At 42.6% G+C, this 27,937-nt stretch overlaps 1 protein-coding gene across 2 annotated transcripts in view; it reads right to left on the bottom strand.

Moving 5' to 3' along the window:
• tenm4 (teneurin transmembrane protein 4) overlaps positions 1–27,937 on the bottom strand; it is a 272,029-nt gene that overhangs the window by 136,252 nt on the left and 107,840 nt on the right. For both annotated transcript variants that reach the window (XM_080772373.1, XM_080772374.1), the window contains 3 exons: positions 19,398–19,656; positions 15,795–15,896; positions 14,575–14,810 (listed from right to left, as the gene is read on the bottom strand). In XM_080772373.1, the coding sequence (XP_080628499.1) occupies positions 14,575–14,810; positions 15,795–15,896; positions 19,398–19,656 (597 nt within the window). The remainder of the gene's footprint in view (positions 1–14,574; positions 14,811–15,794; positions 15,897–19,397; positions 19,657–27,937) is intronic.

Raw genomic sequence — 27,937 nt, 5'->3', positions numbered from 1 at the left:
GGTCCCAGGGGGGGTATACATGGTATCTAATGGGAGTCTGTGGCCTATATCAAACTGGGGAGCCTTGAAATGAAACAATGCTGAGAATCACCATTCTAATTGTGCAACATAATCTCAGTGTTTTCACCGTAAAACCACCTGGGTGGTGGCAAAATATCGAGGTGAAGTCAGGGGATACAGAAACAATGCCACGGTTTACTGGTTAAATGCATCTTTCCAAATGTGCTGAGCGAGTGAGACCAAGGAGGATTGAATGCAATCCTGACCCCCGGGCCGGAGGACAACATCTGTCCAAGTGCTCCAAAACGACACAAGGCCCGGACACCGCCCCCGCGGCACTGCCATTTTCCCCTCGTCCCCATTACCTTGCTAATTCCCCCTGCAAAGCGAGGAAACCACCAGGTCAGCAGGGGAGACAAACAGGGGAGGTTTGAATGTGAACACCATGGAGAAAACCAACGCCAGGCATTGTACAAGGGCGACAAAAGGAATGTCCTCTGGAACAATGGGACTGGGAGCGGAGGACAGCGGGGGGAGGAGGGGCTGACCATGACAGATCACCAATAAGGGAAGAGACACCGCAAGCTTAGTAAGGCAAAAGCCACCTTGGAAGTAAACAGTCAGCAGAAATGGCAACATGCAGAGCCATTTTTAGGGGGCGTCCCGAGCCGGTCAGTTCTCCTATAAGCCCCTCAGACTAATCACCATGCAATTCAATCATCGCGTGAAATGATCAGACAGTTGCAATTTTTCCTAACCGCTGCAGAGCCAGGAGTCGAGGATAACGCTATACTGCTAGAAATGTTTCCTAACTAAATGCAATTTAATTTACTCTCTCCTCAACAACATACAGTAAGCAGTTTTGAGTTACATTTACAGCATTTCAGTGTGCCCTCCCTGACAACAACGTCCCCTTCTCATCACTAAGTGGCACTGATGTGCAGCCTAGCACGCACGAGCGCACACGCACACCCCCGGAATCATCATATTATGAGGATTTCGGGTGTGACAGTACATTACAGTGACAGTACAGTACAGTACAGTACAGTAGAGGGACCCCCTGGGGATCCCCACATGGTAACTCTGTCATTTCTCAACCGTTTCGGACGCGGGCGGCTCGCAGGAACCGCCCCGGACCGGGTGTGAAAGTTCCGGAGACCCCCTGGGGACCCCAACATAGAGTTGAACCACTCACTTCACACAGGTGTGATTTTTTTGTATTCAGTGGGTGCGTGCATGTGTGTCTCTTCGCTGCGTCCTACGGCAAGGACCCCAAATTAATATATACTGTATTTAACCGTGGCATAGGACCCCCATCTGGAAATATTTTGTGCCAGGGACCCCCATACAGTACATACAATACATTTATGATAGCGTAAGTTCATGCAGGGCACGGGAGTCCTAAAAGATCAGCTGTAATCAGCTATCAGTCTGCTGATTGCTTTTAATCAGCCACGCTTTCATACACACCAATCACATCTCATTCCCTCAACAAGGTGGACCATTTAAATACGGCTTGCTCCTACACCAGATCTCTGCTTCAATTGCTGCACACTATGCAGTAAACAAAATAACTTAAATAAAGAATCAATCAATCAATGCTGCTGCCTTGCATTTACTCAAATGTTTAAACTGAATGTAGAACTGAAATCCATATGTACATGACTCTAAAGTAAACTGGAATTCAATGTTGCATAGCTCTAGTCTAGTCTGTTCTTTGGCTTAAATGTAAAAATGTGTGTAAGTTTTTTGCATGACAAGTTAATCTGATTACATGTCTTGCAATGGGCCTGCTCTTGTATACCCCTTGCAGGATTTTGCATAGCGTAACAGCGTTCCCTGATTTTTCAGCTTAACATGCTGCTTAGCAAAATGTAGGGAACATCTTAAAGAGCAGAGCCATTAATGCCAAGTTTTACTGTATTCCATTTAATAAATGGTTAAATCACGTGAGTGCTTCTGATCGAAGTCTTGTTAAAATTGTGTTCAATAACACATCTACAAGCTCATTTTGTTCAAACATTTCTTAAAAATAGCATATCTATAAGCTTGTGACTATGACTAAACTAATATCCAATGTAAATGGATAAAGTAGTTAAAGTGATACATTTAAGGACCCCTGGGGGTCCCCGGACCCCACTTTGAAAACCACTGTCCTACGGTGTTGCATTGCCTTGCTGTTACACGGAGTGGGATCATGCAGTGAGCAGCCTCTGAGAATGACCAGCGCTGCAGTTCTGCCATATGAATTTACAGTCTCAGTTTGTCCTTCAACTTGTTTTACCGCTGAAAACCACTTTTCCCACTTTAAACATGGTCATGGTAGCTGAACGCGCTGTTTACCAAGGATACATTTCTCACTGAGAGCAGTTTCCATAAACGTCTTAACAAGAATCAAAGAATCCAAATTCAATGTCATCTCCCTCTTGAAATGATGCCCTCTGTGGTCCGTGAAACTGGGCTCACACTACAGCAGTGGATTCATTTCAAGAGAGTTTACAAATGGAACCAAATAGACCCCTAAGGGTCCATTTAGACCAAGAGAAACCACTACAAGGAGATACATGGCGAGTGGCGACCAACTGAAACAACAGTTGGACAGCTGAGGATTTTTGATGTCTTGTAAATGAACGCCCTACTTGATCATACTACTACAGTGTAAATGAACGCCCTACTTGATCATACTACTACAGTGTAAATGAACGCCCTACTTGATCATACTACTACAGTGTGTAAATGAACGCCCTACTTGATCATACTACTACAGTGTGTAAATGAACGCCCTACTTGATCATACTACTACAGTGTGTAAATGAACGCCCTACTTGATCATACTACTACAGTGTGTAAATGAACGCCCTACTTGATCATACTACTACAGTGTAAATGAACGCCCTACTTGATCATACTACTACAGTGTGTAAATGAACGCCCTACTTGATCATACTACTACAGTGTAAATGAACGCCCTACTTGATCATACTACTACAGTGTAAATGAACGCCCTACTTGATCATACTACTACAGTGTGTAAATGAACGCCCTACTTGATCATACTACTACAGTGTGTAAATGAACGCCCTACTTGATCATACTACTACAGTGTAAATGAACGCCCTACTTGATCATACTACTACAGTGTAAATGAACGCCCTACTTGATCATACTACTACAGTGTAAATGAACGCCCTACTTGATCATACTACTACAGTGTAAATGAACGCCCTACTTGATCATACTACTGCAGTGTAAATGAACGCCCTACTTGATCATACTACTGCAGTGTAAATGAACGCCCTACTTGATCATACTACTACAGTGTAAATGAACGCCCTACTTGATCATACTACTACAGTGATCATACTACTTGATCATACTACTACAGTGTAAATGAACGCCCTACTTCATCATACTACTACAGTGTAAATGAACGCCCTACTTCATCATACTACTACAGTGTAAATGAACGCCCTACTTGATCATACTACTACAGTGTAAATGAACGCCCTACTTCATCATACTACTACAGTGTAAATGAACGCCCTACTTGATCATACTACTACAGTGTAAATGAACGCCCTACTTGATCATACTACTACAGTGTAAATGAACGCCCTACTTGATCATACTACTACAGTGATCATACTACTTGATCATACTACTACAGTGTAAATGAACGCCCTACTTCATCATACTACTACAGTGTAAATGAACGCCCTACTTGATCATACTACTACAGTGTAAATTAACGCCCTACTTCATCATACTACTACAGTGTAAATGAACGCCCTACTTGATCATACTACTACAGTGTAAATGAACGCCCTACTTGATCATACTACTACAGTGTAAATGAAGGCCCTACTTGATCATACTACTGCAGTGTAAATGAACGCCCTACTTGATCATACTACTACAGTGTAAATGAACGCCCTACTTGATCATACTACTACAGTGTAAATGAACGCCCTACTTGATCATACTACTACAGTGTAAATGAACGCCCTACTTGATCATACTACTACAGTATGTAAATGAACGCCCTACTTGATCATACTACTACAGTGTAAATGAACGCCCTACTTGATCATACTACTACAGTGTAAATGAACGCCCTACTTGATCATACTACTACAGTATGTAAATGAACGCCCTACTTGATCATACTACTACAGTGTAAATGAACGCCCTACTTGATCATACTACTACAGTGTAAATGAACGCCCTACTTGATCATACTACTACAGTGTAAATGAACGCCCTACTTGATCATACTACTACAGTATGTAAATGAACGCCCTACTTGATCATACTACTACAGTGTAAATGAACGCCCTACTTGATCATACTACTACAGTATGTAAATGAACGCCCTACTTGATCATACTACTACAGTGTAAATGAACGCCCTACTTGATCATACTACTACAGTGTAAATGAACGCCCTACTTGATCATACTACTACAGTATGTAAATGAACGCCCTACTTGATCATACTACTACAGTGTAAATGAACGCCCTACTTGATCATACTACTACAGTGTAAATGAACGCCCTACTTGATCATACTACTGCAGTGTAAATGAACGCCCTACTTGATCATACTACTACAGTGTAAATGAACGCCCTACTTGATCATACTACTACAGTGTAAATGAACGCCCTACTTGATCATACTACTACAGTGTAAATGAACGCCCTACTTGATCATACTACTACAGTGTGTAAATGAACGCCCTACTTGATCATACTACTACAGTGTAAATGAACGCCCTACTTGATCATACTACTACAGTGTGTAAATGAACGCCCTACTTGATCATACTACTACAGTGTAAATGAACGCCCTACTTGATCATACTACTACAGTATGTAAATGAACGCCCTACTTGATCATACTACTACAGTGTGTAAATGAACGCCCTACTTGATCATACTACTACAGTGTAAATGAACGCCCTACTTGATCATACTACTACAGTGTAAATGAACGCCCTACTTGATCATACTACTACAGTGTAAATGAACGCCCTACTTGATCATACTACTACAGTGTAAATGAACGCCCTACTTGATCATACTACTACAGTGTAAATGAACGCCCTACTTGATCATACTACTACAGTGTAAATGAACGCCCTACTTGATCATACTACTACAGTGTAAATGAACGCCCTACTTGATCATACTACTACAGTGCCACACAAAAGCATCAAAAGTAGCAGATGGACAAGCTCTGAATGCACTACGGCGCATTTTGAGCATGTGTAGATCTGGTACTTTTGCTGCTATTGAATTTTAATCTTGAAAAGCATCGGTTATGAACATACTGGTTTCCACCCGTCTACATATCACACAACCATTACCACAGCAACTTTAACTGGCTCCATCTGCTTCTGCATGTGATCAGATATGTGATGAGATCACATGAAGTGCAGCATAGTTCAGCCAGGCATCATACACCTAATACAATGCTGTAGTGTGTGATATTATGCGCCATTATATTAAAATCTTGCAGTGTGGGAAGGTTTAAGAATACTATCCTTATACTGTATACTACCCAGTTCCAAGAGGTTTCAAGCTAGAAGATAAATAGTTAGAAAACCAAGTGAAAACATGCAGTTCCATTTAGTTCCATTTGTGAATACCAAACTGGGGGTCCTTGAAATTAAACAGGTTGAGAACCACTGGGTTAGGATAATAAAACTGTAGTATTCGGCCAGATTTAAAGGGATAGTTCAGATTTAATTTAGTTCAGATTTTATTTACTTTTAATGCCTGACCACAGTACCCCCAACAAAATGACCGGAACTACTTAATATTCACCAAAACCAGAGCAGTATTGATAAATTATGATATAATTCACGCCAGCATTTTTCCCTGTTCAGCTCTTATTTTGAAGAGCCAAAAATCTAGACCGGATGTTGTGATCTTATGTTGGGGTGTGTGGCAATGCAACATCATTCCATGTTTACCGCGGGTGCTTCTTTAACATGATGCAGAAGGATCACATCGTCGGCTCTGGGCCGTGGAATAAACCTTGTTTTGACCAAAAATGCCAACAAGGAATAGGAGATACAGGCGATTGAAAGAAACAGATAGAATTGGTGATTGTGGCCACGATGATCTTAATGGTGCGATCCTGTGTTATTGACAGCACCAGCTAGCAACTCGACTCTAACGTGAGTAGCATTATGACTTGATCAATTGAAAGCACTATAAAAGCCCAATTGCCGTAGAGCCACGCCAATAGCATTGATTAATTGGCTTTAATTGACGTAGATTAATGGCAATAGCGTGAAGTGGGTTAAGTTAAAAAATGGTGAACTATCCCTTTAAGAGTACATGGTGGTTTACTTGCTCACACTCGACCATTAAAGTGAGAATTGTGTGAGAACATCCCATCTGGTCTGAGGAGCTAGGCTGATCAAAGTAGTTTTGATAAATGGCCATGTCCGTCTCCCAGTGGAACCCGTCCCATTAATCCATTAATTATGGAATATTAGAACTCATGCTCCCCGCCTAGTTCAGAAGTCTGCAAATAGCTGGCTTACTTTTAAAATGTGATGTACTGTGTCGTCGTTGCCTTAATGCACACTGGGCGAGTACTACTTTGTGTTGACAAACAGGTTTCAGCCGTCAAGATGAATGTGGATGATTTGGGGTTATAAAAGAGGTAAAACTAAATGCTAACATCTCAAATACAAATCAGGAAAAAAATAAATCTCCAGCCGCCAGCACGCCCCCTTTCTCCAGCTCTGGAATTGTCTATGAAAGAGGAAGGCAGCATCGCTGAGAGACAGATGGCTTGGTTTGTCATTTCGCAGGGCTCCAGGAGAGAGGTTCCTTTTGATTTGTAGCCCTGCGTTGACTGGAGGATCTGAGACGGAGTCAATGTATGTTGCCGGCAGAAAAATCGCATCAAAGGCACCTGGCGAGGGGTGCAGAGTGTTCCAAACGTCCAAGTAATCACTTCTCTGTGGGCCTCATTCTTTCTTCCAGGGGTCCCTATAGCCTCTAATGATGAAATGAGATATATAGAGTCATTGTTCGCCTTACAGATTTACACCGGCGTCTCCTTGGTATCTACGATATGCAGAAGGAGCTGGCCATGGGCCAACAGAGGGCCTTCAAGAAAATGTGTTTTGTAGGCCTCCCAACGTTTACCGAGACCTCCGCGCTCAAAAACACAGAACTGGCGACAATAATGAAGACAGTTTTCTGGAATAACAAGGTGCACCTAATGAGGGGCGGTACTGGCACAGACAAGCTGTGTCGGCGATGCCACTGACCTGTCAAGGGTATTGCACTTGGTAGCGTTGCCCATTTTCGTCCAGAGCGCATGTTGTGCCCTCGTTTCGCTTATCTCTTGGCTGGAAGCTGGGTCACGCCACGTGCCAATTAGGGAACAGAAGTACTGCAGCAAAAGACTCCTCAGCCAATCTGAGAGGGGCTGTGCCCGTCGCTGTGGGTTGCTCTGCCAAAGCCCCTGTGTCTCAATCCTCTCATCTCCACAGCACTTTCAAGAAAAGCTGTGATGAGCTTTTGAGTAGTTTTTATTTTTTTCGTTTTTTTATCCTCGCCTTTCAGGTTCAAGCCTAGTGTACTGAATAATGTCTCGAAAAGATCCATGAAAACAGAAAGACAGAAATGCATTGGTGTGAAAAATGCAGCCATCGTCGTCCATCACTGAGTGGGCCGTGCACATTAGAGAACATATGGCTAATTAATCTCTTTTAGACACATGAATGAATGTGTGTTGAATGCAGGAGCCTTCTGGCGCAGATTATTTCACCCAAATCCCATCACACCACCTCCATTTCACTGGCAGTCCATGACATGTAATGTCATTGCAACGTAACTTCAATTCACAAACTAATAAAAGTCCACATTTTCAAATTAAATAACAGTTATGCCAAATAGCTCTCACTGGTCGCTGCCAAGCTGGCATCCATCAACCTCCACACATATTGACCTATATAGACTAATGCTGTAACAACTAAAAAATATAAAAGCTGTCAGGGTAACAATTTGGAATGTAGGGCACTGGAATTCCAAATGAAGCCCACATTTGTATTTTCATTTTCTCCAGCATGGCAACGATCAAGGTGCCAAACTTTATTTTTGAGGTTTCTTTTTGTAACGCTTCATACATCAGGGTGTGTTCGTCCTGGTATCCTCTGCCGACATAAGCAGCAGCTGTTTTTATTTTATTTTTTATCATGACTTAGAGGAACAACAAAGCACACGCTTAGTCGGAGTAAGAATACGGGTCAGTATCGCCTGGAACAAGCTGTACGGAGCACCAATCAGTTCTCAAGCACAACATCCTGATGACTTGTCACAGAGAGGAAAGTGTATTTATGCAGACAAATTGTCATGCAACCTTGGGCTGTATCTTCAGAATAAATCTGCCGAACGCAGTTACGCTCCTTTCATTAGAAATCACATCAATGTCGACTATAGCTAGCTACACAACAGCATGATGAGTGGCAATGCCTTTATGAAATACTGTCAGGTGTGGACAAAGCACTCAATCAGTATGTGAGCCAAACTATAGGTACTCCTGGTCAAATATTATTCAATTACAACTTAAAGTTGCTCTGTCAAATTTGTTTAAAAGAAAAAGAAAAAAAAGAGAGAATAAAAGGAAAATTTAAAATCAATTTTTTTTCAGAAATGTTCACATCACATTGCGATGTGTTTTGAGCTTGTAGACCTGCTATTTTCAATTTATTCACTGCCGGAGTAAAAAATAAATTCAGTTTTTCAGTTTTTCCTTTCATTTTAAGTAGTCACAGAATATGTATCTGCACCACGATCGATCCCCCGGCCGTTGATAAACATGGAGCCTTAAGGCTCATACATAGTCTGGATTTTCGGTGGTTAGGTGACCACCGAACTACAACATAACGTCACGAGCCGCGGTGAAGAGCAAACCACCGCCACCGCTCCAGCCCTTCTCACCTGGTCACCTCACCACCGAAAATCCAGACTATGAATAGGCCTTTATCTGTGCTTTAGCGATTTTTGTCATTTTTGTTTGTCCTTGGCACTGTAGAATGAGTTAATTCATAATGTACTTTTTACCTTCCTATAAATGCAGTGGAGTCAAAAGTACAATATCTGTCTTTAAAAAGTAGTGGAGTGAAGGTTAACTATCCAAAAAGTAAAGTACACTACAGCTACACTACAGTAAATGTACCTAATTACGGTCTGCCACTGGAAATACTGTACAAAAAGGCATCAGAGAAAAAAAGTGAAGCCTGCTCGTTTCAGCAGGTTACTGTATAGCCTTTTCTGGGTTTGATGCTCGTGTGGTGAGGTGCTTTTCTGCCAAGGGCCCAACCTCATTGTCCTTGACTGGATACCCAGGGTGAGTGGAAGTGAAACACAGGAGGACACCGATGACCTTAAAATCGTGAACATATAACAAAACGTGCTAATGAGAGAGGAGCCACCGCAGAGAAAATAGTGCCATCTTAAAACCACATCAACCCCCCCCCAACCTTCCGGCTCCCACCTGCCCGCCCACCCTCTCGCCAGGATCTTTGCACTTTGAAATGTGCCGTTTTACAAGGCACGGTCGCACCAAGCGGAAGACCACGTGGGCGAAGTCGAAACATCTGTCACATCCGTAATTGGCTTCATTACCCGACTCACCGAGAGTTTCCAATTACAGGCCTCGATAATTAATTGCACTCGAAATTAAATACATTTTCTCATCAGCATTTAATTAAAACACGGCCCCTCGTTCTTGATTGGAAATTCAGATCTTAGGGTGATCCCAAGTTTGAAGTATGTTTACTCGGAGTACACCAGGAGACAGCCTGATTTTCGGAGGTGCAATTACACGTGAGTGATTAAGCAGTGATCGCACTGATGGGCCTCTCTGGCTCTGGGCCAGGTCATAAACAGACTGTATCTACAGCAACGTTCCCCAACCTGTGGGCGGAGGACCACCGGTCCTGTGAGGATTGAGGATATTACAAGTGGGCTAGGTTAAGATAGGTTAGGTTAAATAAGTGGCACAACACTTATTCAAAATTTTTATTGTAATATTTGATTAATTGATTGATTGATTGAAACCTTTATTTATTCGCCAAAAGAGCATTGAGGTTTACCCTCATTTGCAATGCTGTCGAGATTACGCAAAAAAACCCCAATTAAGACAATTATTATAGTACAGATATAAAACTAAATAAGACTGTAACTGTTTTTAACTTACTAGAAGTAAAAAAACAAACATGATAACATAACATTTGAACATTAAACATAAATGAGTTGTCATTGCGATACCGATGAATAGGAACTTAAAGTATTGTTATTGCTGATTGGTCATTAAAATAGACATGCTCTAAAAATGCACGCAGCCATTGGCTTGGGTAGAGCGCGAACACAGATTTTCAAGTGGGCCCCGATCCAGAAAAGGTTGGGAACTACTGATCTACAGCCAAAAGCACACTGTCGATGCCAAACTAAACCAAACCGTTGACTCATCCACCCCCCAATCCTTCCTGGCTTGTTTTCATTTAGTTGTACCTGGCACTCGCTGTAATACCGTGAATATTATACCGCCTGTCAGATGATTCTAATTTCAGTCAAACCGATTCTAACCATGGATAAAATAAGAGCGAAAGGAAAAAGAAAGAATCATCAGATTTGAGATTGTTTGGCCTTAGGGGAAACAGACATGCATGATTTCCTGATCATTATACACTGCAATGCATATTCTAGATTTTAAAACAAAATGTGTCAGAGTGAGAATCCATACATTTCACCGACCAAGACCCTTAAGGACAATCTGACTGCTCTCATTGAGTTCAAACAAATAAGCAACATTGCTTCCGCCATTCGTCTGTTTAGGGAAGAAAATGCTATTTCGCTCTCTGTGTGAGATTAAATTGAACGTTGCGGCCATTTATATGTTAAACAGGTATACACGGCCAATCAAATGTACTGCATATTGCATGGTGGGATATATGAAAGAAGGCTGTGCAGCATCTCCAGAATTTGATTTTGTAACAACAGACAAAGGAAGGCACTATTATGTGCAACACTCCTGAGAGTAAAGAAGACACACTGAGTCTTATAACGGCATGGCTTCCCTGTGCATTTGAACAGCGAGCTAAATTAACTGGCTACCTGGCTTGAATCCCTTACTTACATACTGTATAATAGTCATAATACCTACAGTATACAGCCTAAACATTGTTTCAGTCCTTATTGTAGGAGGAGAAGCTATGCATATCATGTGCATTGCCTACACATCACCAATGATAACTTGCCATTGTGAGCTTTGTGGGCTAACGTTAATAACGTGACCTTGGAGGAACATAGTCTTGTGGTTCGCTGTATGCACAAAGCAGTACTATAAGTAGAGTTGTGATAGGTCTGGTTTTGTGGGAACAGAGATACAGCAAGAGGTAGATAGAGATGGGTATATGGGAAAAATAAACACTGTTTGGCTGGTCTTTGCCCACAATGGGAGCAGTTAGTGGCTAGGTGTAACAGGTGTACAGAGCACAATGTGTATACTGTCCATCTGAGGTTGTGTATGAATGAGGGAGTTAAATAAAGACTCAGAACCTGTTAAACCTTTCATCTAATTATTAATTATTAATTTCAGAACTATTTACTTACATTAACAGACCATATCGAGGAATACATATCATTGTCTATTCACACTTTGCCAATAATAGCACATAAAATGTTTCCCCCAATAATGGCTTTAATTTTAGACTTATTGTTTGTTCACAGTTTGTTCAAAGTTATAAAAAATATATAGAACTCACATTGAGTCAACTTCACTGCACCGTTAACAAGTCATGAACCTTTGAATTTCTTTGCTATATTCTCCATGGCCTATTTCTGGCTAGACCTTTCAACCAATCCCTGCTTTAAAGTTAATCAAACACAAATACCTTCAAAGACACAATCACTCACTCCAAAATTGTGTTTTTTGTTTGGTTAATGAATTAAGCTTACCCATGAAAACCCTGCTAGTTTCTTGTGCTCTGCATATCTCCGTAACATCAATCTGAGAATGTGCAGAGACAATTGTGCAGTCCGGGAAGGGAATGAGGCATTACCCCAGGTGAAGGAGTTCAAGTATCTCGGGGTCTTGTTCACGAGTGAGGGGAGGACTGAGAAGGAGATCAGCCGGAGAATCGGAGCGGCAGGGGCGGTATTGCAGTCGCTGTACCGCACTGTTGTGACGAAAAGAGAGTTGAGCCAAAGGGAAAGCTCTCTGTCTACAGAGCAATCTTCGTTCCTACTCTCACCTATGGTCATGAAGTGTGGGTCATGACCGAAAGAATAAGGTCGCGAATATAATCGGCTGAAGTGAGTTCAGTCAGACTCTAGTCAGACTCTACTCCGAGAGAGACTCGGAGTAGAGTCGCTGCTTCTTCACCTGGAAAGGAGCCAGCTTAGGTGGTTCGGGCATCTGGTTAGGATGCCTCCCTAGGATGCGTCTCCCTAGGAAGTAGGGAGGTCCTTGAGGCACATCCCACTGGGAGGAGACCCCGGGGGAGACTAAGGCGCAGTTGGAGGAAACACATCGTCTCACTGGCCTTGGAACGTCTCAGGATACCCCAGGAGGAAGTCAGTAATGTTGCTCTGGAGAGGAAAGTCTGGAACACTCTGGTGGAGCGGTTGCCCCCATGACCTGACTACGGATAAGCTGTTGAAGATGGATGGATGGATGGATGGATGGATGGATTAATCTGAGAATCCAATCCGCAAATAATGGGAAAACAGCGACCTCTGTTGTAGTCATAACATTAAGTGTTACAGCTTAAATCTGACCTCCAGACTAGCACTCCCTGAAAACAAGTTTGATGCAGGCCACCCAAGTCAGATGAGGTGCTACGGCACACACAAAACTCCATCAGCCTCACAAAATGCAGCATTAGCCTGCGAGAAAGTATGCTGTAACATTGAGTGTAACAAAACAAGCGCTCCCCTGTAACCTGATATCGCCAATGCATATCTTGTTGTTTTTGGCGTAGTACGTTTGGTGTGCATACCCTTGGATTACCCCAAATCTGGAGGATCAGATTTATGCATATTAACAGGATGTGGAGTAATAAATTAGGGCAAAGATAGATCAAAGAAATAGGTACTAAATCTCCTTTATGGACATTTTGGGGGGAAGAAAAGTAATTGGCGCGCATTTGTTGAACAGGGATTTTTGGAGGATTTAAATCACGCCATGGGACGTGTGGACAGGGACTTAAATCTCTCCTTTCTTTTCTCTTCCACAGAGGCCTTGAGCCCACCACCTTGACACTCTGTGTTTCCCCTGCACCCGCCTCACCCTGCCCCCCACGCAGCCTCTCAACGCCGACCCTCCTGTTCATCGCTTCCTCTTCATCATCAATAAACCTCGCCCTCCTTTGTCCGAGTCCTTGGCACAGACTTAATGTAACCCAAGTACAAGAAAAATAGAACCAAATCTGGTCCCACGCTGAAAATACATAGACAAGAATTATGTCTTCAAATAGACTCATGATGGAGAAGATGAATGCGGGCGAGTGAGAACACTCAACAAATAAATATTTAATGAATCAAAAGAAATACCCCCTCCCCAAATAAATAATATGCTCCTGATGAGCAGGTTGTTTCTGCAACCATTGGTGTGTGAATGGGTGAATGCAATTCACATTGTAAAGCACTTTGAATAAAAGTGCAATATATTATGATTTGCCATTCAAGTGTGTACCATTGTTTTTTTTAAAGATTAGTTTTTGGTTTTTCTGCCTTTATTTATAGTATCAAGTGAAGAGAGACAGGAAAGAGGGAGAGAGAGAAGGGGAGAGACATGCAGCAAAGGTCGTCATGAATGGGACTCAAACACATACAGGCCAAAGCCTATATGTGGCATGTGCCTGGACCACTTGGCAAGCGGGCACCAAGTGTGTACCATTGTTGTTTACACCCATCTCCTATTTGATAGAAATTGCTCTTGGGCAATGTACTAAGAATAAACTTGGCCAGTACAGTACTCTCAGCATAAACATGGATTATGTACATCTCTATAGGGATAGTACATATGGCCACATATTATAGCGATGAAACCTGTTGTAATAGTTTCCCAGATATAATATTTGCCGGGTCGAACTCTCGCAGTCCACCTAATGATGCCCGACTCAAATGGGACGCCTTAACGAATTCTCTAAACGCGTCACGTTCTCGGCTGATATGTTCCAAGAGTTCCATTTCTCTAATTCCTTCTCTATCTGCCCTCATCACGTCGGTAGGTAGGAAGCTGGCCTTGCCGCATGGTCTCTGCGGACCCCATCAGCCCAATCTATGAATGATAATGTTATTTCTGATGAGGTGTTCGGGGCAAAAAGTCAATCTGAGCAACTCCCCATATAATCATATTCATATATGGCTACAGAGTGCAGATTCCACGCTATTAAAATGGATAATAGTGAAAGCACAATGGAGCATGGACCCTCCCCCCCCATTGTGCCAGCAATGAAGGGGAGGGTGCGTGGTGCGTGCGTGCGTGTACATGTGTGTGTGCGTAAAGAGGGGGGGGGGGGGGTAATAGAGGTGACTCACCGATGAAATAGGCCAGCAGGAACACCAGCGTCACTGAGATCAGGATGGCACTGAGGGCAGCACATTTCCAGTTGCAGTGCTTGTAGGGCTTCTTGAGGCTGAAGGCGGGTCTGGAGAAGGTGTTGCGAGGCAGCGGGCGTGGAGGAGGCGAGTACACCGTGCTGGAGGTCAGAGGGTACCCCGGCGACGTCGTGCAATACATCGGTGACGTTCCGCCCGGTTTGAAGAGGAAGTGCCTGTGGAAGTTGACACGTTTTTCTACCATTACAAGCGCCTCACCCAAGCAAAAAGGAAAAAAAACACCCCCTCTTTGAAACGCGTTTCGCAGAGGATGTGTGCCATTCTTGTGCTCTGGAGTGCAGTTCCACACACTGGTCAGTAATTGCCTATGGCACCGCCGTGTCTCTGCCATCACCAATGTCTCTGCCATCACCCATGTCTCTGCCATGCTTGATGAAGGGCTCTGTCCAATAAGCAATTTGATATTGTTACGTGACTAGTGACCACGACGGGCCTTGGCTAATTAAATAATTCACTATAACTAATTTCAATTCAATGCGTATACAGTATATGGTTATGTTTATCTGCCCTTGATAAGCAGGGCCGGTTTGCTAGGAGAACATAATTATGAGCTTGTCAGAGTCGAGGTGGCAGAAATGTCAGGAGGAGTAGAGGGCCCTTCTTACTGACGAGTTTACGGGAAAACACTCAAGAGCGATAGTGACGTGAACGTGATTCAGTGTCACACATCACTGTGTGATGTGGAACACCACAGAAACCATCCTTTATTTATAAGGAAGGATCGGGGGGGTGGGTCGGGTGGGGTAGGGGGGACAAATCTCTCAGACATATCCTGTTATCGCCCAAGGAAGAAAAGAAAAAAAGACAACATGGCTACATTGATTTGTGTAAAAATAGCCACGTTTATCAAAGGGAACGTGATACAACAAGAGTGAGTTGGTGCCAATTGTTAGTCGTGTTAAACAGTATAAGGCACAGATATAGGGTAGCGGTGTTTGACAGGCAGAGGAGACAGGCTTTGATCACTGGGACAAGGCTGGTGCGAAAGAGAGAGATGTCTGACAGGGATGCAAAATGAAGAGACAGAGAGAGAGAGAGAGATAGGGAGACCGAGAGAGCACACAAATGCATGTCATGGCAAAGCAGATGCTATCGGTAGAGCGACCAGCGAGTAGCCAGGTAGCAAACGTGCAACGTACCCATCGTTGTGCGCGGCGACGTCGCGCCGCGCCGACGCCAGAATGTCCATCTCAATGAGGTTGTCCTGTAAAGTCTCTAGGAATGTCTGCTTTGCTATATTTCTACACACAGGTGGAGAGATGGGACATGAAGCTGGGTGTGAGACATGCACGAGAGACTGAGACATGGGGGGGAGGGGTGGGAGGGGGGATGCCAGCACGATAACCAAGACCGGCGGGGTGGAAATAGCTGACCTACAAGCTCGCAAAGCTTGAAACGCATTACGGTGCGACGACAACATTGTGAGCTTATAAATCGGCTATATCCGGCACGAGACAACGTCGTGAGACGGAGCATAAATTAGGCATGACAAATGGAGAACAGAGGACAAAGAGAAACCAAGGCCCTTATGGAACTACATCTACAAAAAGGTGGTGACAGATACCATCTAGCTCTCTAATCCCCCCACGAAGCCCCCCAACCCAACATCTCTGGGCGTCCTCATACCTTGTATTGTACGAGCCCTGCCCCTCTCTGCACGCGTCTTGCTCTCCTCTGATAAACATTAGAGTATTCTGGCTCCTTTGTGGTTGTGTTTGGAGGAAAAGAATGCATCACTTATATAAATTAATAAAACAATTTGCCATTCTACGCGTTGATTTCAAATTCACATAAAAAAGAAAATAGGGCCGTCACGATTACACATTTAAGTTGATGATTAATTGTCACACAAATAATTGCAATTAACAATTTAATTGTGTTTTTTGCATTGAACACAACGTTTCAATTTGTTTTTCCATTTGCCTTTTAGGCTCCGTAATCACTAATTTGCACAGGGCAGATATGACAAATAACTTAAATATGCATAGAAATCACTGACACATTTAATTATTTTTTATAATTATTTCCAAAAACAAAATCCAAAAAAACGGAAATAGTTGATTTACAAGCTACATCACAAAGTGGCGTGTAAGCTTGTAGATCTGCTATTTTTTTTAAACAATTGACCATTATGAAAAAAATAAACATTTATAGCTTCATTTACGAAAGGGCTCATCATACATTTTCTTTAGTTTTTCTGTGCTGTGACAGTGGTCCTTCCCTGCTTTCATTATGTTCCTTCCCATCAGCACCATGTAATGCTCCATGTGGCCCACTGCACTGTTTGACGAGGGGTAACAAGTGTCATCATCTCTCTCATGGCGCAATCAACCCCCCGACCACTCCATGAGAGCCTGGTTCCATAGTGGAAGACTGCGGCAATGCAATGGAGAGATGAACTATCCACATGCAATGGGCAGGCGGAACATGTTCAGTGGTTACAAGAGAAAAGCCCTGATTTCGGTCCCTGACGCGGCCCCCAAAGACCCCTTATTTTTTTCACAAGTTAAGAATGTAGCTTTTAATGAAGGGAGAGAGTGACAGAGAGAGAGAGAGAGAGAGAGAGAGAGAGAGAGAGAGAGAGAGAGAGAGAGAGAGAGAGAGAGAGAGAGAGAGAGAGACACACACACACACACACACACACACACACACACACACACAGAGACATGTGGTGGCATGCCTCCAGTGACCGGCCAGGATGAAGGCCAACCATTACACCATTTATCATGGCCATTTAATTCCCACAAAAGTGGGGCTATTATAATGCTATTAACTGAGTTAAAATGACAAGCAATGTTTCATACCCCCTGTGGCTATTATAAATGCTTTCAATTTTATTAGTGGAATTCTAATAATTGATCCGTATTTTCTCTGGACCCGGGACCCTGGGGACCCCTGAGGGTCCCGGGACCCCCAGGGGTCCTTTTCCAAGCTTGATATTTACAGTAGGAACCTCTACCACATACAGGTCTGTAACTCTGACAAATGGAACCAAAATGATTTTAGTGCAGATGATTAGGGTCAAATGGGTGTCCTTGGCCTAATGCATGTCAAACCCGGGGTCCTTAAATGCACTGCTGTATCCATGTAAGGCTTCAGCAGTGGAGTGGCACCCAAGCCTGTTTCAAAACCACTCTCCTTAGCCATCTGTTCCTCGACTCTGCTGGGAATACCTTTGCAGGATTAACTTTGGGGGAGCCGTGTGAAGTTTAATCATTCATTACTCCACTAACCGTCCTTCTAGCCGGTGCAATGAGCGCTCATTTTCCTGTTGAGTGGACCCGACGTCTCACTAAAAACTTGGAGAAAGGAAGAGAGGCAGTGGTTTTGTGGCTGGACTTGAGCAGCCGTGCCAAATTAAGTCAGCAATTCTCCTGTCAACAGCAGTTACAATGGTGACTGCTATCTTGAATTTATGGCAGCTGCGTTCGCAAACTCTTTAATTTCAAGGACCCCCAGTTTGGTTTGCATTTAGGCCATAACTCCAACCAAATTGTTACAGACCTGTTACATACGTGTAAGGGTCCATTTGGTTCCATTTGTTTCAGACCTGTTACGGAACTGTAAGGATTCATTTGCTGATTTCACGGTGTCTTGCATAAAGCCAAGTCTGAGAAAAATATCAACAGCCCCTTTGCCTGCGTTATAAAAATAACACTTGACAGACCTTCTCCAACAGAAGGGCTCTCAATCTGAGGAATATGTGGGAGAACTGAATGCTGATTGATGGAATAAACTGGGGCCTGAAGTGCTGGACGAGCCGGGTGGCTTGCTCACGGAAGCCTGAATGCAATTTCACGAGGGGACTGTTTCACACGCCAGCATTATTATAATTACACCGTCGAAGAAATGCATCCGGCATTCTGCGCCACGGCGCTTCGATAGCTTCAGACGGGAACCATACGAAACACAGTGCTTTTCTCTTGTTTCGCAGAAAACCGTGTTCATCACATGAATTCTCCCCCCACACACACACCCTACCCTCCCACACCCTAATTGGGTCTTCCCCATTGTTTGTCTTTCTTCTTCAACAGTGCTGTTAGATTTGAAGCGCACGCAACGGCAGGATGTACAGGAGAGATGCGTTTATTAGCTCAAGCTCAGCTCAAGCTCAGTCCAATGGATTACCACATCATAACATAACATTCTCTAGTCTAATCCACTCCCTCGGGTAAGCAGTGGTGGAAAGTCACCAAGTTAACTAACTAAAGATGTTTTTGTATACTTTAATACTTCTACCCCAATACACTACAAGTACATGGCAGCTTTAGTTATTAGTTACTTTGTCAAATGGGAAAGTCTGCATAATGAATAGTTTTACTTTTGGTAATAACATAAACCAATACTTTTGAACTTTTATTCAACAAAAATTTTAAATACAGGACTTGCAACATATTATTTCTCCATTGTGGTGTTGCTAGTGATCTCATGTCCAAGCCGCTTCTTTTCACCTGACAGGGGGGGGGGGGGGGGGGGGGAGTTTCCCTGGTTGGACGTAGCGTGTGGAGGAACACGTTATTCCAACCAGTTCCTTTCCCCTCCATCAGGCGCCCCGGCTGGCCAGGGGGAGGCAGTATAGAGACCAGGATTACTGCATGCTTTTTTTGAGACCTGTACTTAAATACAAAAATCAACATACTTCTTCCACCACTGCCTGGGAGAGAGAGAGAGAGAGAGAGAGAGAGGTAAAGGTAAAGGTAGCATGAGGTCAGGGTTAACAGGTTTGTGTGTACACGGTATACCTGGTTTCCAGGGGAATGTTGCTGTTGAGGAGCCAGTTGTCCTGTGTGGCAGACGAGTCCTGCCCGCTGCCAGGCCCTTCGGGCAGGGCAGAACTATCCGTGGGCGCCGGGCTGGGGTTGCTCCGTGGCGTGTAGCAGTTGGCCCGGTTCAGGGAGTCGACGGAGGCCGCGTGGTGCTGCTGATGATTGGGCGAGTGGGAGTGGGAGAGCGGGAGTGGCGGTGTCCGCAGCCGAGACGAGTGATTCTGAAAGGCTCCGTCTGGGAAAAACAAGACGGGATAGGAGAGGAGGAGAGTAGAGGTCAGTACTGATTAAGACAAGATGGAAGAGAAAACAAACATTCAAAAAAAGAAAATAAACTGGAGGCTCGAGTCTTGTGATGGGATTACGGCAGCCGCGATGCCAAATTGGCTTCGGAGCTCTGAGTCATTTTAGCGATGGTCTCAGAGGGCGAGAGTGTTGGATTCTCTGAAATGCATAACAAGCCGGCGAAGCCGCTGGCTTGGCAATACTCCAAAAATGTATCAAAACCAATATATTTTTGAGGGCCTCCTATTGCCACGTAATGTTAGTTTCTACCTATAACTAACATTATGTAAACGCAAGGAGACCTGACTGTTACTGGTATAAGAAATACCAAGAGACCACAGTTCATTTTTTTTGTTACTGTACCTTTAATATGGTACATTTTGTTTAAATATGATTATAGAAACATTGTAACCCATTGGGCGCCATAATTGCCTTTTGACGCCTCCGGTCCAAACGCCCTGGGCGCCAAAATCACCTTTTCTTTTAATATCATAATCTCATAACACTCCAGTTCCAGTGCGGGTTGAAAATTCTGCGGACTTATGCTGTCTATGAGGACGCAGTTTTTAGAATCGAAATATCTCGGATTCTTCTTTTTGGGTCAAAACAAGCTTGTTGCGGCTCATTTCTCTAAAGTCTAAACGATAAAGTATGTTTAGGGTGGATTCAATGACAATCGCAGGACATGTTACATAGCACATTTTTACTTCCTGACTCGCAGTTTCCGACTGTCAAACTAAAGGTGTCCGCCATTTAAAATGAATGGACGGCGCTGAGCCACCCACCAGTAAATGAGTTAAAATAAACCATTTTCTTTATAAAGAACCAGATTTTATCTTTAATGTTTTTTCCACAAATGAGTCTTGACAAAGCTTTTGCTTCCCTCTCAATCGTATGTTCTTATTTGTTCAAGATGATAGAAAGATCAAATCAAATCAAAACGCCTGCCCTGTGGCCTTCTTTCTGCCAGATGCCTTGGCCACTGCATTAAGTCAGTGAGAGTGTGTTTATCAAAGTGCAATAATAAAGCAAAGCTCCGGGCATTAACCTCCCTACGCAGAAAAACCCTTCACACTCTCTATCACTACCCGATGCTTGTAGCAGCTGCCAATGTGTGCGCCATGTCCCTGCTTCCCACAGAGACCTGAGACACAGTTTGCTCACATCACATCTGACGCCACTTCCCGGTGTAAAGAGAGCCACCCGTCCTGTTTGTGAGGCCCATACTATATTATCTAACGTCTCTGTGAAGAGTAAATGCTAACACTACTCGCATTATCATCTGTACAGATGTCAAGACTCTTGGTAATTCATTCCCGTCGGTCAAGCATTGCTGCAAGCTCGGGGCTCACCCCAGGTTGGCAGAGGGAGAGCAGGGCCACAACAGCTTAGGGAATTGGCACAGGATGAAAAATGGGTTGCAAAAATCCTGGGATAAAAACATTTGAGGAAAAAAAAATCACATAAAACACATGTTAAGTTAGCGGTGACTTTCATTACAATGACAACGTCTGATGATGTCAATAATATGACATAACAGACATTTGTCCATGCTCAAAAGGACATCCATGCTCAAACGAACAGAGAGACACACAGTGGCACTGCTTTATTTGTATTCCTCTATAGATATCCACATCACTAAATTGCCAATTTACAGACACAAAGCTGTGCTTTGTGTGTACTGCTCAGCCGCTCAAAAAAAGCATTGCTGCATAATCTCTAAAGATAAAATAGTTATGTTGGTATGTTGTGGCTGTTGTATCTCTAAATATTTAATATTTTTATATATTTTTCTACATAAATTAATTCCCCTATTGTATGCTTTGTCGTATGACAGTGTCACACAAAAAGTAGCGAAAACAGTCGGTCGTACTAATGCAAGCTCAAAACGTATTGTGACATGTTGTGAGCTTGTAGATGCTATTTATTTTGACCTATAATTGCTTGCCCAAAATAGGGATGCTCATGACAGCATGACAAGTGTCTGTCTGTGGGTTGTATTTAACCAACGAAAAGTAGGCTATTAAAAAGAGCTTGTCAGTTGTGTGAATAAATAATACATTGGTTTTGGACACGCAAGGTTTCCACTCGACACCGATGATATATTGTGTTTGATCTCGTCTCTTAGCGTCTCCTTTGTCACTTTGCATCACAGGAGTTGAGGGGCGGTTGTGGCGGTGCAGGGGTTGGCCGGGTAAGATATGAGGTACACTAGATCAGATTGCATGCAGTGGTCTGTTTGATTCTCCCTGCTCTTCACCAGATAAAGGACTGATGTCCTTGTGCGCGTTGTATCCATTTATTTCCACATCTGCCAAGTCATTCATCAATCAATGAACTCTGGACGCGGTAAGGTGAAAAGAGAGGCATGGCATTGTAGTAGTGGCACAAGCACTGCTTTATTTGTATTCCTCTATAGATATCCACATCACGAAATTGCCAATTTACAGAACAAGGAGCGACATATAGACACGCTGAAGCCTTATTTCGTATCATAAGCCCACGCATTATGTATCCGTCTGTGTAATACTTACTCAGACCAGAGCCTCGGAGCTATTTCGCATTTGTCAGTCGGCAATTTGAAGTTCAGACGTTTTATCAACTTGTAAACAACTCAGCAGCTAAAACTGGCCATGCTGAATTGGACACGGTAGAATCGAGCCTGAGGCTTGACACCATTAAGAGTGAAGGCTAGCCTAGAACAATGGACGCTTCAGATGAAACCGGTGGAGAGAGCCTATTTGTGGTGGGAAGGAAGGTGGAATGGCTAAGAGAGACAATCAAAGAATCCAAGCATTCTGCAAACAGCCTCTCCAACCAGCACTCTCCAACTCTCTGCTGCTCAGTGGATAAGAAGCACTCAAATCTTTTACTTAAAGGATGACTTCACCAATTTTCAACCTGTATTCATAATTGGTCCTCACTAATGCTCATGATAATATGGCACAATTTTTGTCTACTCGGACTGTGTCTCAGAGGAGGGATGTGGACGTGATACATTGTGTCAAAGAGGGACACTGAAAACAAAGTCTAAATTAAAGTATGTTTTGTAAAAATAATAATAATGGATAAAATAATAATAATCCTGAAAGACACTAGAGACACTGTGTTTGGGGGGTTGTACAATGATGTTTTGCACTGCATGTCAATTCTGAATGTTCGGGGGGGGGGCCTGTGTGGTGGACACTAGATGGGGATAAAGGGAATAAAGTGATAAAGGGAAGTGATGTACCTGTGTATTGTTTGAATTGTTTGTTGGAAGTAAAATTCAGAGACTCACATTATCCGTCTGCTCGTCTCATTCCTCAACTTCCACAGTACCTTGTAACAAAAGCTGGGTGGAGTAATACTGAAATTAAGTAAAAATAAGTAAGATTGTACTGTATTTGAGTAAATGTAGGCCTAGTACTAAGTTACTTTGGATGGAGAATATTATTACTGTCTCCATATTTCAAGTTGGTGAACATAGCAGATCTACAAGCTCAGTCACAACGTCCCTTGATATTTTCACTGTTTTATTTCAAATGAATTTAAATGGAGAAAAAAGGAACTCTTTTGCACATACATCACAAGGTTATCACCCGACATTGCAGACATTTAAGGTACAGTTGCTTTAATCAGCTATGAAAGGGAGAGAGAAAGCTTGTTTATTGGGCTTTCAGTCGCAATTGCAAGCACAGTCCCTGCACCCCCCAACCACTGCCCTCCCCCACCCGACAACCCCCATGCACCCCTCTCCCCCTCCCACAGCCCCCTCACCCCACCTCACTGCAAACACCATTACTGCCATATCTCACTTCCCTTCACTACAGGGCAGCAGCAAGCCTGTGACCACTCTCCTTTCCTTTCATTTTAGACAGACGTCTCTCTCATTTGTCTCTTCACAGTGACAGATAGTTCCTTATGAACACAGTCTCTCTCCCTCCCTCTCTCCCTCTCTCTCTCCCTCTTCCACTCCCTCTCCCTCTCCCTCTCTCTCTCTCTCTCTGCAACTGTCCTGCCTGTCCTCATAATTAGCAACACCTCTATGAAAAGGGAGAAGAAGGTGTGCCCATGTTGTGAAAAATAGACTGGTGCGAGGTATAAAAAAGCACCCGTGTTGCTTGATGACCTCCCTGCTGCTCAGTAATGTTCCTGATCCCTGAAGCTATTAAGGAGGTAAATGCTAATTAGACAGTTGGAGGAATACATCACAAGGACAAATGTGCGAGCGGCAAGGTAACATATTAATTGTTCAGTAAACAAAATTGTTCATATTCCCTGTAGTATTCTGAACGGCTAACAGGAACACCTTTGGGTTTGTTTTGTTCCAAGGATGTCTGTCCATTAGTAATGCATTATAAGGGTATTTATATAGACATAAAAGTACATTAATGCGTCAAGTCTGTATGCATACCATTCATCAACGTGTAGAAGGCTACTGTAATGAAAATAGCTGTACGTAACGCCACGCTCAAATCTGTAGAGGAGGGTCAGCTAGTGAAGTTCCACGGAGAAGACAATACTGAAATGAATCAGGCAGATACAATGAAATCAGCTTGTTAAGCTTTATTCGGCAAAAAGTGTAGTACAATCGAGAGTATTCACTCGATCGGGTAGAATAACTGTTTCCGTACCAAAAAGCTCTCTTATTTATACCCTTTTCAACGTCATCTTGACATTTTGGCAAACTGAACCCTTGTTGTTTCACTACTGTTCTGCAGAACATATTGCATAATGTTCAATTTATACCATTTCTCTCGGTTCTTGTATGCACATCCTGCCTGATCTTGGCAGACCACAGCTGGACTATAGGCCTATATGTCTGTAGATCCCGATCTACCCTTTGGGCACCCCTGCTCTAGATCTACAATTGTAGATTGGCTATTTCCAGTGTGCAACAAGCCACAAGTACAAATCGTGGGCATTACAGTGAGGAAGCAGCCAAAGGGTTCAGTCAGTGTTATGCTCAAGGACACAGGATATAATGGCTACAGTGGGGATTGAACCTGGGACCTTTTCTGTTACGAGACTGTCACTCTCACTGCCATCTGTGCCCATTCTTTTTTATTTCCCTCACAGTTTAGTGTGTTTCATAATAACCTGTAGAACTGCAAGCAAATAGGCAGGCCCCATGTCCCAACTGTCCAAGTCTCTAGTTATGTTTAATAAAACAGCACAGTGCACAGATTCGATTTTAGCTTGTGAGTCTCCCAGGGAATATGAGCACACGTTTATAAACCATCCTCAACAGCACTAGAATATAATAAAGATCTAAAAGCTGGCACTAGAGACTGAGAACTGTGTTTTATTTATTTTACATATTATTCATTGGTGAGGTGACTGTAATTGGTTGTAGTCACAGGGCTGTATAATTTGTCTGTTTGCGGTGAGACCGTGAGCCGTGAGCTTTTGTGTTTTATCAGCATTAATACACACATTAAGTGTCAAATCGGAATCCGACAAGCTATTTAATGTTGCATTGTTTCTATATACTTCAGGGAGATGTGTAAAAACAAATAAATAAAATGTACTAAAAAACATGCATACTATACTAAAGCTATTAGTAGGCTACAGCTACAGACAGACTGCCCTGAAATGCACATAGAGCAGGGTACCGAAGTCAAGTGTTGCGTTATGATAAGCATATGAGCAATAGCCATCATGATTAAAGAGTCCTGAGCGATATCGAGTTCACACAATAATATATGACATAGCAGTTGGTGTGGTTTTCTGGTTCTACTGAAAACCGGCCATTCATTTTTCCCATAGAGATTTACAAAAATATTTATATAAATTATTTTAAGCCTAGAATCAAGTCACCCAGGATCCTGGTGATTCATGACCATAAACCTTTGATTCTGTGAAAAAACTAATAAATTAAAACATACAGTAGGCCCCTCGCACATTCCCTGGGTCACTTAGCACCTCTCCTCTTCAGCTATTTACTAATTGTCAAGACATTTCAAACATAGCAGAACTACAACACTCAAGTTGTTGCAGTGTATCGCGCTTTGAGCTTGCAATTCAACTATGCTCAGCTATTATAGAATAGTGATTAACAGTGCAGAGAAAACACAGCACAAAGCAGAGCAAGTACCACAATACAATAAACCGCAGGAAGCTACCTCTGTCGTATGATTTACTCTCCTTTCTTCCCTGCCATCCCTTTAGGTTGACTCTTGCCCTTGTCTGACCAACGGTCCTTCAAGCGCCGGAAGGAAAGTAGAAAGTTTTATTTTCACGGAGATGGAACAGCAGGACAAGGAAAAACGAATGGTCCTTGAGACAAAGAGCACAGCGATGCCACCCTTAACAGATGCGGTGATTCAGCAACAATTATTCTCTACCATCCAAAGGACAGGAGAAATAAATGGTTCTCTATTGACCTGCTTTGCACAAACGCAATTGCCAAGAAAGGGAGATTCATTTGTTATCAGAGGCAGCAGAAAAGGAGGACTTTGCTACAAAGGCCCTGACGCTCACATGGCATTCAAAGGGAGGGGACTAAAGATATCCATTCAGTCTGGGAATGTAGGATTTTCATTTTTCTTTCTAACAGATGTACGCACTTATTAAGCCCAGCTGACACTTGCTGTGAGAGATGTGATTAAAGCAAATTCACGTCATTAGTCGGGAACTCCACCCACACCTCTATACGCACACACACAGCACACGCACGCACACACACGCACGCACGCACGCACACACACACACGATGAGCAAATTATACTACAGAATATTAATACATAATCTCATTTTTACAGCAGCTTATAATGATATGATAATATAATGGACTTCATTTGCATTGCCTTTTATTGTGTTCAAATCAAAGTTTTACCAAAGCACATTTGACCGTGACATAAAATGAACCATCAACATCTTTTGTGGTAGTAAAAAAGCGTACCAATCAATCTATAAGGGGAGTATCTTTCTTTAATCTAGTTAGTTTAATCTGGACATGTGCTACTTTTGATACTTTTGAATTTGAATCCTGAAAACAGTTTTGGACATAATGAGTCTTCCACCCGACAGAGATGATATGATATTATGCTTGGCAACACAAACTAAAATATCAACATGGCTCCAAAACAAGGTTGTCAAAACAAGTAAAGCTGAGAACAATGAAATAGCACAAATCTTCACGTCTAGTGTCACTCGGCTCGGATTCAATGCATTGTTCTATACAAAATTAAACAAAACACATTGAGTTTCCATATCAAACTCATTTACAGTTATCCAAGTTGTTCAGCAGTGATATAAATCCTTCACTTGCCCATAATTACATTTAGACCCTAATCAGGCGATAACAGCGGAAAAGGATCGCTTTACTGTGGTTCTTTCAATATGTGCTGGTCTCTAGACCACAGTGGTTCTCAAAGGTTTTCATGCCAAGGAGCCTCACATTAATATGTATTTGGCCACAGACAAGTTAACCATCTGAAAATATGTTATGCCAGAGAACACTCATACAAGATTGGGCTGTTAAAAATGTTAACACTTTTAAGGATATATGTTTTTAAAGCTCACAGCATTTCAGTTGTGAGCTTGTAGATAAGCTATTTTCAAATAACCAATACTGTACAGCAGGCCTATAGGTTTAAATTCGTTAAACTGATTTTGATGCTATATTTATATTTTATATTATTGTATTATATTTTCTAGGGACACCCTGGAAGTAGAATTTATTTATTATATTCATTACGTTTGGATTATTGCAACGCACTTTTATCTGGCCTCCCAAAGAAATCAACTGACAAGCTACAACTTGTGCAAAATGCCGCAGCCAGAGTCCTAACAAAAACCAAGATGTGAGACCATATCACCCCAGTTTAAGCCTCCTTACACTGGGCCGACCGCCTGGAATAAACTTCCAATGCACCTTAGACTGGCACACTCCCTACAGTAGATGTTTTTAAAACACAACTTAAGACCCACTTTTTTACTCTAGCATTTTGCTGAGTCCTTTGATTTAAATGTTTTGTTGACTTACTGTTTTACCTATTTCATTGTCTTTTTTTATGCATTTTTTATGTTGTTTGGTGTTTTTGGCATTTTTTGTACTTTGATTGTGCCTTGATTGTTCATATACTTTGTACTTTATTTGTCTTGTAAAGCACTTTTCGCTGCACTCGTGTCATGAAAGGTGCTCTATAAATAAAGTTTATTATTGTTATTATTATTAATGTGCCAAATTCCTCCCTTTTTCTTCCAGTTTATTATCCTTCTATGAATTCACTAAATCTCGGTGT

The sequence above is a fragment of the Protomyctophum bolini genome (assembly GCF_963924005.1).
Source record: "Protomyctophum bolini genome assembly, chromosome: 9".
Taxonomy (NCBI): Eukaryota; Metazoa; Chordata; class Actinopteri; order Myctophiformes; family Myctophidae; genus Protomyctophum; species Protomyctophum bolini.
Note: the sequence above shows the minus strand (reverse complement) of the source record. Positions and strands in the feature narration are given on the sequence as shown.